This window comes from Mycteria americana, chromosome 13 (assembly GCF_035582795.1).
Source record: "Mycteria americana isolate JAX WOST 10 ecotype Jacksonville Zoo and Gardens chromosome 13, USCA_MyAme_1.0, whole genome shotgun sequence".
NCBI lineage: Eukaryota > Metazoa > Chordata > Aves > Ciconiiformes > Ciconiidae > Mycteria > Mycteria americana.
Window position 1 is genome coordinate 10,305,808 of NC_134377.1, and position 13,295 is coordinate 10,319,102.

General features: G+C 49.8%; 1 protein-coding gene across 1 annotated transcript; it reads right to left on the reverse strand.

Annotated features, from left to right (window-relative positions):
- Window positions 1–869: 869 nt before the first annotated feature.
- Window positions 870–11,119, reverse strand: ALDH2 (aldehyde dehydrogenase 2 family member). The gene is made up of 13 exons (XM_075516076.1): window positions 10,951–11,119; window positions 9,612–9,716; window positions 8,078–8,218; window positions 7,715–7,794; window positions 7,047–7,158; window positions 6,032–6,160; window positions 5,420–5,533; window positions 4,939–5,041; window positions 4,025–4,209; window positions 3,502–3,666; window positions 3,034–3,191; window positions 2,153–2,267; window positions 870–1,138 (listed from the first exon to the last, which is right to left on the reverse strand). The coding sequence occupies exons 1-13, from the start codon at window positions 11,077–11,079 to the stop codon at window positions 1,106–1,108; spliced, it is 1,569 nt and encodes a 522-aa protein (XP_075372191.1). The 5' UTR covers window positions 11,080–11,119; the 3' UTR covers window positions 870–1,105.
- Between the last annotated feature and the right edge of the window lie 2,176 nt (window positions 11,120–13,295).

Sequence of the window (13,295 nt, forward strand, 5' to 3'; positions counted from 1 at the left end):
GCTGCGGCCCCGCCCCCCGCCGGGAGAGCCGCGGGAGGGGGCGGGGCGGCGCGAAGCCTCGCGAGATCTCGGGGCGCGAGCGGCCGCTTGCCGCCCTGAGGGGAACGGGCGCCTCTTGCCGGCTGAGGGGACGGGCGGGCGGGAGCCCCCTTAGCCCTCGCCTTGTACCCTCCACTCGTGAAGGGGACGTCTGCCCCTCATAGCACACCTGCCCTCCGGCGCCGGTCGTGCTCTGATAACCGCACGATAAAGGCGTCTCCCACCGCAGCTCCAACGCGCTCACTGAGGCGCAGATCACCCTCGTCCGTCTGTGTGTCCCTCCTGATACTTTGCTCTTCTGGTACGCTCAGCTCTTCTGCGTGCTTTGCTGGGGACAGTTACCAGACACAGGGCTTCCTTTAACGTTAAAGCAGTATGAGGAAAGCGGGCAGTGCAGAAAGTCAGCAAAAACCTTAAAAATTGCTTGAGGCAGGGGGTAATTGACGGGTGGAAGAACACACAAACTTGTGTGTGCATGCGCTTGAGCTCCTGCTTAGCTCACTGACACAAACTGCTCCAACAAAGGCAGGGTTAACTTCATTAGGACAAGCATGTTTATTGTGAGTAGATACAATGAGAGCAGGTGGGAGCGGCCGAGAACAAACTTTTACCTCAGCAATTCACGCTGAGATACTGCTCTCTGGCTCAGTTATACAACCAAGTCCCAGTTCACTTTGCTTACAGAAGAGGGAGGTGTGTGTTAGGTGTATAGGACAAGGAGTATAGAGCTAGTGGCGTAAGCCAACAAAAGCAGACTTGACACGCATTTAAATGGTTTCTTGAAAAAAAGCATATTCATCAGATACAAATGCAACAAGAGTACATCCATGTAATGCATTAGTACTCAATCGACTGTATTGGGTATTTTAAAAAGATAAAGCCCAGTAACGTTTTTTAACGTTAAAAAAAGCTCCTTCAGACACCTTCTAAAGAAACGTTTCTTATTACATATTAAATATTACATATTTTCCACCTAAGTTTTGTGTGTGTTAAGAAGAAGTTTCCTTGCTTTGTATCTCATGAAGCTGCATAGGTATTTCCAAATGCATGGAGAGGCTGCTGTCCTCTAGGAGTTTTTCTGTGGAATTTTGATTGTCACCTAAACAAAAAAGAACAGTCACAAGTTATTTTCCTGGAGACAGTGTTCAGTTATATTCACTTGAAAGCCAAGAGGCAGCAGCATCCTGCAGAAGAGAACCAGGACCAGAGGACAGTATATCCCAGTCAGTGGGCAGTGACTGGGATCACCTTGGTCTGGAGTCCTATCTGGAAGGCTCGAAGAGAAGGGGAAGCTCGAAGGCTGGGTCACAGCATCTCTCCAGAGATGCCACTGCTCTTCAAGAGGTGGGAGCAGGCACACATGTTTGTTCTCACCTGGAGCTCCTGTACCAAATCAGCCCCCTGCCAGTCGCAAGCTGGAGGCCCTCAATCGGTATGCGCTTTGCTGTATTGTAACTCCGAGGCCATGGGCTAACCACCTCTGCCCAAGAGCTCCATCACCCTTTAGACATTGCAGCTGCAAGCAGACAGTGTGACAGCCCTTCTGCCTTGTCTTACAGGAAATTACTCAGCCTGCGGCGACAGGATTGCCTAACACCAGAAACTTTGGTCTCGCACGTGGACCCAAGGGCATATCGACTCAAGATGAGTGGCATTAAGTACTGGTGGTCACTACTCAGGTTCCCCCTCTTGAGCAATGAGTGCCCAGTGTTCATCTGCCAGTTTGTACCTGCAGAAGCTTCTACCCAACAGGCATGCACCCCCAGCACATGCTCTTTCTGTTCTCCACAAAATAAACTCACGGGGAAGTCCAGACACTTGCATTCTTTACAGTGAGAAACAGCTAAACAGTGCCAAGTGATGCAGGCAATCGGTAATCTATTAGGCCACACATCCTTGTTTTCCTCAGCAGTATAAAGCAAGGCTAGCTTTCTGTTTTAAATACAGTTACGTGGGGTTGTGTTTGAGGTTACTTCAGAAGCGCAGCTCCAATTTTGTTTCATGCATTAGATGGAAGAATTGCAACTCTCAGGCCAGCCTATACCAACAGGCACAAATACCATTTGGAGCTACAGCAGGGGGTTGGGAAGTCTGTGGATACAGGGATACTCACATTTTTCACCTCTACATATGCCTCCAGACCGTATTCTCCCAGCTCTCGTCCATTCCCAGAAGCTTTGTAGCCGCCAAACGGGGCTTGTGCGCCAAACACATCATAGCAGTTTATCCTGAAATAGAAACCAAGAGTTAAGCACCTGCAGTTTCAGAACTGCGTAATGGAAGAGCCCTTTCACAGCAAATGGGCATCTCAGCTGTTTATAACAGAGGGACAGCTGAATTTCTAGGCAGGATTTCCCTATTTGTCAGTTCTCTCAGCCAACAGAATTAATCAATACTGGAACCTTATCTTCATCAACCAGGAAACAGAACATCATGAAATCGATTCACGTCTCTCATTATCAGAGGATCAAGCACCCAGGTTGCCACCCACACCTCCTTCAGAGGACAGATACCAAAAGCACCTACTTGTTCACTCAGTACCAGTAAAGAAAAAAAATACATAGTGAGATACTGGATCTCCAAAATCTCTTGTGCTAGAACAGTAAATTGGTGTTGAAGTACTGACTTTGGCATAGTCTTCAGCACAGCCTCAGAACGCAGAGGAACATCCACTGCAGCAGCCAAGACCGCACAGACGTGCTCAGTGATCTAATCACTACCAGCACTCAGAGCCCTGCAGCCGTTGCTGTCATTGCCAGCTGCAGTACTGGATTTTCTTTTCCCCCATCCCATTCATTAATTCACAGGAGGAGCATGGAAGCTTAATATACCTAAATTTTACCAACAGTTGAAGGTCTGACATTACATTCAATGAAGTACATGTAAAATTGGATCCAAAGTAGAGACAGGCTATCAAAGAGCGAGCTTAATGAGAAATGGCAGCACACAAGGAAGCTTCCAGCAGTTTAGGGAGAAGGAAGTGTCAAGGCTCACCAAACTGTTCCAGCTCGCAGGCCCTGTGACACATAGTTTGCTTTGTCAAGATCCTTTGTAAAGACTGCTGCTGCTAGGCCATACTTGGAATCATTTGCTCTCTCAATGACTTCCTCAATTGTTTTGAATTTCAGAATCTGCATGACCGGCCCAAATATCTGCAAAATCCAAACAGAGCATGTGAAAATCTGTGTAAACTGATCATGGGGGAAGCTGTGGTTGATGCTGGAGTTACGTATGTATGCTAGAAGTCACACAGGACATCAAATTCAATGTATCACTTCCCGATTTACGAAGTGCCCAGGATGTAATCTGGAGGGAAGTTTAATGTGGTAACTTTCTAAGAAGCATCGAGTTTCGCAGTTCATGAATGTCCAGTGCTTGTAGACCCATGTTTTTTTGCATCAGACGGGGCAAAATGACAAAGAAGCGAGAAGCCGACAGAAAGAAAGGTGCTGCAGGTCTCACCTCCTCTCTGGCAATCGTCATGTTGTCCTGCACATCACCAAAGACAGTTGGCTGGATGAAATAGCCTCTGTCCGCAGCGGCGTTGCCACCACACAGCAGTTTGGCTCCTTCACGCTTCCCAGTACTAATGTAACCGAGGATCTTCTTAAACTGCTCTTCATCTACCTAAGAGCCATGAGGACAGACAGATCAGCTTCACCTTTACTGGGGGCAAAAAGGCTTTCAACTACAACATGCTGTGCATGTGACTGGGCTCTAGCAATTCCTCATTTCAACAGACTGCCAAGCCAGCTTCAAAGGGAGATGATAATTTTTAAATGCCAGCGTCAAGTGGAAGTTTTGGAATAATCAGAATGGCTAATTAACTTCTCCCTCCTGCACAAGCAAGGAGGTAATGGGCACAGATCAAAGGAGATTAATCAAGAGACCGAAGGATACCTTTCATTCTAATCTACTGATGCGCAGTGACTTGAGATTGGGACTATTTAATGAGATAACAGTTCAGGACATTTCCCGCTCTTACCTGAGGCCCCTGTTCAGTTTTAAAGTCAAATGGGTTTCCAACCACCCTGGACTTGGCCTTCTCAACACTCCTCTCCACAAACTCATGATATATATCCTCCTGGACATATGTTCGGGATCCAGCACAGCAGCACTGCCCTTGGTTGAAGAAGAGGGCAAAATGGGCTTGATCCACAGCCCAGTCCACTAAGATTGGGGAGAAGAGAGAAAACAAGTAAGCAAACAAAACCAGCCAGAGTCAGTAAGTGACTTCTTTGGAACAACTATCATGCAGACTGCTGGACTGTCAGTGATAAAAAGTCCTCTCAGTTGACAGGCGTTTTCTGTGCTTTGGTAGGGCAGAAGTTATGTACAGATTTAATTAGTATGAAGGTCTACTAAAGCACCCCATATCAGAGAAAAAAATCTAATCTGAGGCAGATTACAGTTCTCATTTGAAATTATGAGGTATTGAGGACAAGTTATTTTAGATCTAGAAGAATTTCCTTCCTTACTGCCATATAAAAGCATGTGTGTGGGCTCATTAAGACCAAAAATGAGTCTCTATGCAAGAGATGAGGGAACCAGAGCTTCACAAGACTAGAAAAGAGCGGTACGCACTAAGAGAAAGACAGAAAGAAAATGAAAACAAAAATGGGACTGAGAAGACTGAAGGAAGATACTGAAAAAATTCTCATTTGTTGATAACTGAGCTTCTTCACAGCACTGAGAAAGACGTGGGAGTGAAGAAGTGCTGATACACAAATACGGCAGCTACAGCAGGAGGCACGGAGACTTCTCTGGGTGAGAACAGCCAGGTGGTGTCAGAGCTGGAGACTCAGACAACACAGGAGAGGTTTCCTTTCCCCTCCAGCTCTGCTTGCAGAAAGCCAATGTAAAAGATACAGATCAAATATTATGCTAGCGAGTGCTTACTGTCTGCATCAGACATGATTATATTTGGACTCTTTCCTCCAAGCTCCAGTGTCACCCTCTTTAGGTTACTCTCTGCTGCAGCCTTCTGGATCAGATGCCCAACCTGCATAGTGAGAACAGGTATTAGGAATTAACTCCTATATACAGCAACACCTGGCAGGGCGGCTGGTTTTAGATCTCAGTCAGCAGTTTAATAATAATCCCTTCATTGTCAGGGCTTTAAGGGAACAACTGAAATCTGCCCAGAGTTTCACCTCTAGTAAGAAGCAGCTCAGGGGAAACAACAGAAAGCGTTCTAAAGAAGGGACCTAAAAAGAGTCTTATGTAAAGTAAAAATAAATGTCACACCCTGAAGTCAGCTGTGTTTTTTAAAAAGAAGTGTAGAAGGCAAGGCACCTCCAGTATTTTATCCAGGAAAGGTATTACAGCAATGAGATATTCTCTCTATCCCAAGGGCTTAAAGGTTATGATACTCCCTTACCTCCGTGGAGCCAGTGAAGGCCACTTTATCTACGTCCATGTGGGAAGAGATAGCAGCCCCTGCAGTGGGCCCGTACCCAGGGATGATGTTCACCACGCCTGGTGGGAATCCAGCCTGACGGTTCACAGCAGGAGAGAGCAACATTATTCCTTTTACAAATCAAAGATTTCACCTACCCTCATCTGTTAGTAATGCTTCAGTAGACCTCCCACGAAGAACAGAGACTCTTCTACTTCACTTTAATTTCCCAGGTCTTCAGTTTTAGTGTTCGGTTCGCAAGAACCAGGACAACTCCCCACCCCGCATCCTAAGCATGGTTTGGAGCTATATATGTTAGCTTTCTAATCGCCCTGAAGTTTGGTGTTTAACTGAACCTTAAAGAGTTCTTCCCTAATCAAGATTTACATCCTCTGCATACGCATTTATAAGGACAAGGGTTTTTTTCGCTAAATCAAATGCTAAGATATCCAAGACAATCCAGCCTTTATTTGGATCAGACAGCCCTTCTCTATTCCCGTCACAAGCCCACCGCAGCTCACCAGTCTGGCTGTATCACACTGCACTCAGCAGCGATAGCGAGGCAGCGGATGGAAACCCAGCCTGTTCGCTCACCTCTTTGATCAGATTAGCCACGTAGAGAGCACTCAGGGGCGTTTGCTCCGCCACTTTCATCACAACCACATTCCCAGTAGCCAGGGCAGGCCCAAGTTTCCATGCTTGCATCAACAGCGGGAAGTTCCACTGAAAAACAAGGAAGCGTCTGCTGGTCTGAACTTGAAAGTTTCTAATTAATCAGTAAGTAACCAGTGAGCTTCATTCAAATCAGCTGCAGCACCTATGGAAGCAGTCTTTGATCCTTCCCTAGCTGCTCTTCAGTGTTTGGCTCCTTTTCAAGCACTGCCTTCTGCTTGTCCAGGAAAACTGTACTCTGAAGTGTGAGGTCTCTCAGTACCATTGCAAAAACCCGGCTTTTTTTGGAGTTAATCTTTACTGTCAGTTTAGCCACTAAACATTCTTTCGAGGTATTTTCAAAGCAAGCCTGTTTGTAATGACAGAGCAGTGTGCACAGATCGGTGAGGTGTTTACATTCAGTTCTTGCTCAATGCAAATGTGAAAAACATGCAAATACAGTATGCAACAATCAGAATCTGGCTACTCCTATAAAGAGGTAAAACTATCCATAGATCATTGTATAAATATGGCTTTGTTGTTCACAAACCACCTTGCTACGCTTGCTGCCAGTTACAAAAGTAAGATCACGTACATAAAGCTGAATTTTGCACGCTAGTTCTCTACTTTCTCATCACACAGAATTTTGTTTTTAATGCTAGGTAGTAGCTTAAACTTAGTTGTGCTTCTGAGCCAGATAACTCCTACAAAGGGGTTTAAATTCTCTTGGTTTTTTTCAGCAGATACAAAGTAAATCTTACTCAGAGCCCATGAAATCAACAAGCAGTTCTGTAGTGCCAGAGCAAAGTAACAGCCCTCCTAGCCGGTGCAAGCATAACTTCACCACTGGAGGAAACAGTGGTTAGCAACAGATAATAACTTGCATTTTTAAGACAACTCTTCACGGTAACACTGAATTCTTGAAATACTGCAGGAACTACTGATACATTTTACTCACAGGGATTATCTGTCCACAAACTCCCACTGGCTCATGTCTTGTGTAACAGAAGAAGTCTCCATCTAATGGGATGGTTTTGCCGTGGAACTTATCCGACCAGCCTGCAAAGTATCTAGCAACAATAAAGTTTTGGTCACTGAAGTTAAAATAACAAGTCTCCTGTCAACAGAAAATAAGAGAGACTTCCTCCAGCCATTTGCTTTCCTCCCTGCTTCAGTCACTTCATAGACACATACCAACACAAATATTTCCCAAACAGGTGATTTTAAGAATGGACAGTAAATACAAACATTTGTCTCTCCTGCCTTTGCCAGCACTTTGCATAACATACAGTCTGTCATCCTGTGCTGTAACACAGATCACCTCCATTACTGTAAGTCCTGCATATAGCAAGAGAGAAACATATATGCAACAAAAATCCTTTGGAAAGTCACAGGAATTACAGCCTCATTCTTAACAAAAAATAAAAATAGAGGAAAACAGGGTGTCTGACACCCTGCTATGGGCCGAATGAAACCAAGAGGTCAGGTCCAGCCCTGACACCCACAACACTTGAATCAGAGGCATCTGGTCTCTGCACGAGCAGAGGATCAACTACCAGGGGCCAGCTGAGCACACGCGTGGAGCATGAAGAGTTGCTGTGCTGTCACTGTAGCCTCCATGCGTACCTGAGACACTTGACTACCATGTCCAAATCCACCAGGTAGGAGATGGAGTACGGTTTGCCATTATCCAGAGTCTCCAGCGCCTACAAAAGACAATGAAATTGCCTGAAGGCCAAGGTGGGGAAAGTCACGCATATAGATTTAGATTCAATTCTCAGTTTGCGATTCAGATCAGTTCTGCGCGTTGGCCTTTTTGCTTTCAGCTTCCCAAAACTACTTCCTCATCCTTTGTAGCACTCGCTTACAGTTTTAGCTGTGGCTAAAGTCCCCATCACACCCAGTGGGCACAAACTACCCGTTTCTGCCTCCCTCTCCCCGAAGTTAGGGATCGCAGCAGAGAGCTCGGCCACAGAGCGCGATACGTACCGCCAGGTAAGCCCGGTCCCTCTCGATCAGGTCAGCAAGACGATTCAGCAGCTTCCCCCGATGAGAAGCATCCATCCTCCTCCAGGGCGAGCCCAGCTGGAAAGCTGCCTTGGCTGCCTTAACGGCCTTGTCCACATCTGCCTGCAGAAGAGTCCAGACAAGAGGGTGAGAAAGGAGTAACCAGCCCCGACTCGCTCTCTCAAAATACATCTGAAGCCCTCCCTGGTCTCCAGGAGAAAACAGCCTCCAGCCAGACGGCACAAGTGGCTGCTAGCACCAGCCTTTTTGGGGGCAAGAACTTGCAGCCTTGACAGCTGCCTCACTGCAAGACACTCATCGGTCCCAGGCAGGGGAGCGCACGGGCTGCAGCCCCTGGGACACTTGCCCCATGAACATCAACCTGGGCAGCGCTGCACAGCAGCACAGCCTCAGCACAAGCGCTGCTGCTGGACCGGCCGCAGCTTTCTCACCCCATCTGCATCCACGGGGAAGAGGGAGCAGAAGTGGCAGTGAAACAGATGGGTGCAACAACTGCGCAGCCACCACCTCCACCTGCACTTACACTCTGTTATTGCAGCTATGCGGAGTGCAAATATTGTCAAGTTATTTCCGCAAGGTCAGCTGTTGGGTTAATATTTGCATCCTAGAACAAGGCATGGAAAAAGCTCCAGAAGTGTGCTTTTGACACTCTTTCAGGATTTGGTTTTGCCAGCACAGTCTAAAGAATTTTTTTCCTTGATCAAATATCTCTAATCCATCATTTTGTCCTGTCAGGGCATTGACTTGTTTCTAGTTGGTTCTCTGTTCTGGCTTGCTGTAACGTTCTCGCCAGGACAAGCCAGTCTACCACGGACAAGCAAACAACAAAGGGTTTCCCTCACTCACCGCTCCCTTGGGGAATACAGACAAGTTTCCAGACTGCAGGAAGAACCCAAAATTGCTGGGAAACACCACCTCAGCTCTGCCACAGACTCCTAGGAGGGCTTGCATAAGGCATGGGACGATTACAGGACTCTATTCCCCTCCACCGTGCTCTCTTTTTATTTTTCTAATTTCCTAGGGCTGGGGACAGTCTCCCACTGCATGTGTACAGCAGAAAGGGGCTGTTCAGGTGAATCCTCACCTTTTGTCTCCTCTGCCACCGTGACTCTGGGTCACACCAGCAGCACAGTATCCACGGGACCACAAAGGTGTCTGCCTTCATCCCTGCCTGCCCCAGCAACCTCCACCCATAACTGCTCCCCAGCCTTCTAACTCAGGCTCTGCTGAACACCGCATCTATTCCTCTCCGCCCTTTCCAGTCCCGGCTTGCCACTGGTAAGAGGCAAAGCCAGAGGGGTTTTGTTGAAAGCAGTAGTCAAGGAAGAACACAAGCAGCACTCAACGTGGTGTTTGTATAGGTCAGACACTAAGTACTGCAAACATGGCACTCGGCAGAGCTGCCCAGGTGAGAGACGAGTTAGTGTCTTCCTCTGCAATCCCTGTGTACCTGCTCACGTGGAAAACAAACCAATCTCGTCAAGAGAACGCTTACCTTATCGCCCTCAGCAACCTGGCAGATAACTTCTCCTGTTGCTGGATTGATAGTAGGGAAGGTTTTCTTACTGACTGCATCATGCCATTCATTATTTATGAAAATCTGCAATGAAAAAAGCAAAGCAGCGTTAAGCCTTAGAGCCAGACCTAGGTGAAATCGGTAAGAGTTTTAGTAGTTTGATGGCATCGTAGCAGGCTGTTTAATTAAAAGGGACTCAGCTTGTGCAGGTTCCAAAACTGCACCAATATGAAGGAGATATTTTAGCCTAGAAGTACACAACTAGAGACACAGCCTCAAGTTAATAAAAAGAATTCGCACCTCAGTAAACAGCACGTGACTTGGAAGCGGTTCCTGTCTCAGTAGGTCCCTGCAAGACCTGGAAGCCTGGCTGGAGCTGCGCAGGGACACCTGGAGCCTCAGGAGACTGAACAGTGGGAAAATGCTTCCGGCACGGACAACACAGTTGATTTTGTACACAGTACTAGAGCTTTTGGCAGCATTTCCCTGATTAGCTGATTTTAGGCTCCCCAGGCACCGTTCTGAAACCGAACCAGCTGCCAACAGCAGCTTTTCACCAACTCTTTCTCAGTAAGGGTAAATTTGTTTTTTTGGGTCCATGGCAAGAGAATATCAGTGCAAAGATCACGGTGCTTGCCGAGAACTTGCCGATCGCTCAGCCAACCGCCAACGGCCTTGTCACGGCCGCTGGGAAGGAGTGGCTCGGCGGCCTGGGAGAGGAATGCTAGCCCTCCACCAGCACCTCGCACAGATGATCGGACGGTGTTTTCCTCAGCTGCTGAGCAAGGAGCACAGGTTGTCTGCATCTAACCGACGCAGACAACCAGCAGCATCAAGCCAGGCACCCTCCCCTCCCTTCGCATGCCCTCTCGCGTGGTCTTCTCTTTACACTGTTTGCACCGATGGCAGCAGTCAGCTGAAACAACTGCGGGGATCGGGGTAAAGCCCGATCGTAGCAGGACACACGCCTTGTGCCTCACACCAGCTGCTGCACCTAGAGTTGCTTTTTTCCAGTAAGATTTCCTGCAACGCGAGGCTTTACGCCCAAACGTCCGGCTGCTCCGGCGCCTGCCCGGCTCAGCGTTAAATCGGGGTGTCCCCAGCCGCGCACCGGACTCGCACCCCACCGGCCCCAGCAGACCGCACAACCCCTCCGGGCGGCGGCCGAGCCGGGGCCCCCCAGGCCGCCCCGTCCCAGCCCAGCTCGCTCCCGGGGAAGCCGCCGCTGCCGCCAGCCGGGGCTGCCCGCAGGCAGCGGCCGGGACGCGCCCACCCGCCGCGGGGACGCGGCCGGCTCCGGCCCCCGGCGCGGCCCTACCTTGTTGTAGGCGATGTCGGGGCGCGGGTTGGGCGCCGGGATGGGGGAAGCGGCGGCGGCCGAGAACGGTGCACCGAGCCGGGCCGGGCCGCGGCAGAGCCTGGCGCCGCGCACCGCCGCCCGCAACATGCTGCGCTGCTCTGCTCTGCACCGGGCCGGGCCGCGGGACCGGCCTCCGCTCCTCCGGGGCGGCCCCGCACCGCCCCCGCTCCGCCCCCGCTCCGCCCCGCCCGCCTCGGCGCGGCGCGGCTCGGGTGGGCCCGGCTAGGCTGGCTCCGGCGCGGCTCGGCTCGGTTCTGTCCGCAGCAGCACGGCCCGAGTCGAACCGGCTTGGCACGGCTCGGTTCGGATCGAATTGGCTCGGTTCAGCTCGGTTCGGACAGTGCAGTTTGGCTCAGCTCGGCTCAGCTAGGTCGCATTTGGACCAGCTTGGCATGGCTCAGCTGGGCACAGCTCAGTTCAGCCCCATTCGGGTCGGTTCAGCCCAGCTCAGTTCAGATCACATTGGCACGGCTTGGTTTGGTGCGCCGGGGATGCCGCATCAGTGTCCGGCACCGGCACTGACTGTCCCCGTCCCTGTCTCTGTCCCTGTCCATGCCCAGGTAACTTTGCGCAGGCAACAAGGAGAAAGGCAGAGGAAAACCAGAAACATCTCTGTTGCGCTGGTTAGTTTTGTCGGAAAGGTGGTGTGATGGGGCAAACAGTTGTGGACCCCTGATTGCCTGGGCATACTGCCGTCAGCATGTGCACAGCAATCAAAAAAAGAAACTACTGTCTATAGGGGAAGTGGAACAAAGCCAGCAACGCACTCTCACAACAGAAACATTACTTGGTGCATGCAAATGAGAGGCTTTATAAAATTGCTCCCAACAATGGCTAAAGGCCTTTTCCGCTTGTTTGTTTAAGATGCCTTGTGCAACTTCAGCGTGCCTAAGTGCAGATTCACATGCAGGGGACAGAGATGTTCTCAAGTTATCATCGCCATCACTAAGGAAGCCACAGAACAAAAATATAAAGAGTTTTTAGCCTCCTAAATAAACCTGTGGTGATTACCCTGTATCTGAAAGCACCTCTTTGGCTCCTTTAGCGAGGGGTCTGTGAAGGGTAATGGGGTGGATGGCTCTGGTTTATTAAAGGAGCCAGAAAAATTGTAGAATATGTCAATTCAGAAATAGTTTAACCCACTGTCCTGGAAGACCCCAGTTGCTGAAAGTCTTGGTGGTAGCACAGTGATAGTTCCTGCATCCACAGGTCTCCAGGCATTTCCCTCAGGAGGGGAGTATCAGCCCTGTTTTGCAGGGAGAAACCATGAAGCCCAGAGAGGCAAAGCGACAGCCCAAGGTTATCCAGCAGGACTTGGATTAGGCTGCGTGTTTCCTAGATCAGCGGAAAAGAAATCCTCTTGTGCTGGATCTCAGCCTCTCTTGTCCTTGGCCGCCCATATCCCCTGAAGGGTGACTGATTCCCCTCTTGTGCCCCAGGCTGTGGATCCTGGGCAGCCCTTTAGGAGGTGGCACTCATGAGGACCGCTTGTTCCAACATGTTCTCCCTCCTATTGCAGACCTGCATGTGTTAAACCACTTTTGGGAGGTGCCACAGACCTGTTTTACCCATAGAGATGTGCCTGTGTGCACTGTGCAACTCCCAGAGGGACCGGATCAAGCTGCATATCCACAGGACACATCTCAGAGCTGAGCTCCAGCCAAGCCTTGCTCAGGGCTAAGCTCCCATACGCTGTCCTGTGTGTGTCTTCTGCTGATACCTGCATGGACGACCGATGACATTGAGCATTAGCCCCATGTTAATGCCTTTGCTCCTCTTGAGCAGGACCCTTCCCTCCCCTGAGGCTTAGCAGACAAACCCAGCAGCACTAAAACCACCTGCAACGGAGGAAACACCTTCGTGGCAGACCCAGCTCTCAGCCTCAAACTCTCAGCCCTGCAATAGCTGACTGGGATAGAGCCTGCCTGAAAGATGAGATGGTGGGAGGCACAAAGGCCAGGTGCCTGCTAGGAAATAATCCAACTGTCTGGGCTGGGCATGATGGCTCAGATGCAGGCTCCCTCCCCCTTCCACAGCAGAGCCAAGTGCCTGGGGTTGAGGTAGAATTTCACCCTGGAGCCTGGGAGAAACCAAAGCTCAGGTTATAAGGCTTCCCTACAGCCCTATGGTCCTGGTGTTGAGCAGCCAGCACGGCCTCCCCAGGGATCCTCCGCAGCACCCCTTGTGCCCATGAGAGCAGGGATGTGGTGGCAACCCTGGGCAGATGGATGTGGCCTTCTGAAAGCAGGCTGTGAGGCTGTGCCTGCGCTGGAGAAGCTGGAGAAGAAGTCAAAGAAGCGTGC

Excerpts from the sequence above, each read along its gene's own strand:
- ALDH2 (XM_075516076.1), bottom strand. The coding sequence starts at position 11,079 with ATGTTGCGGGCGGCGGTGCGCGGCGCCAGGCTCTGCCGCGGCCCGGCC. Across the intron at positions 5,042-5,419 it reads CCTTCACTGGCTCCACGGAG|GTTGGGCATCTGATCCAGAA; the intron begins GTAAGGGAGTAT and ends CTCACTATGCAG. Across the intron at positions 2,268-3,033 it reads CTGCGAGCTGGAACAGTTTG|GATAAACTGCTATGATGTGT; the intron begins GTGAGCCTTGAC and ends TTTCTATTTCAG.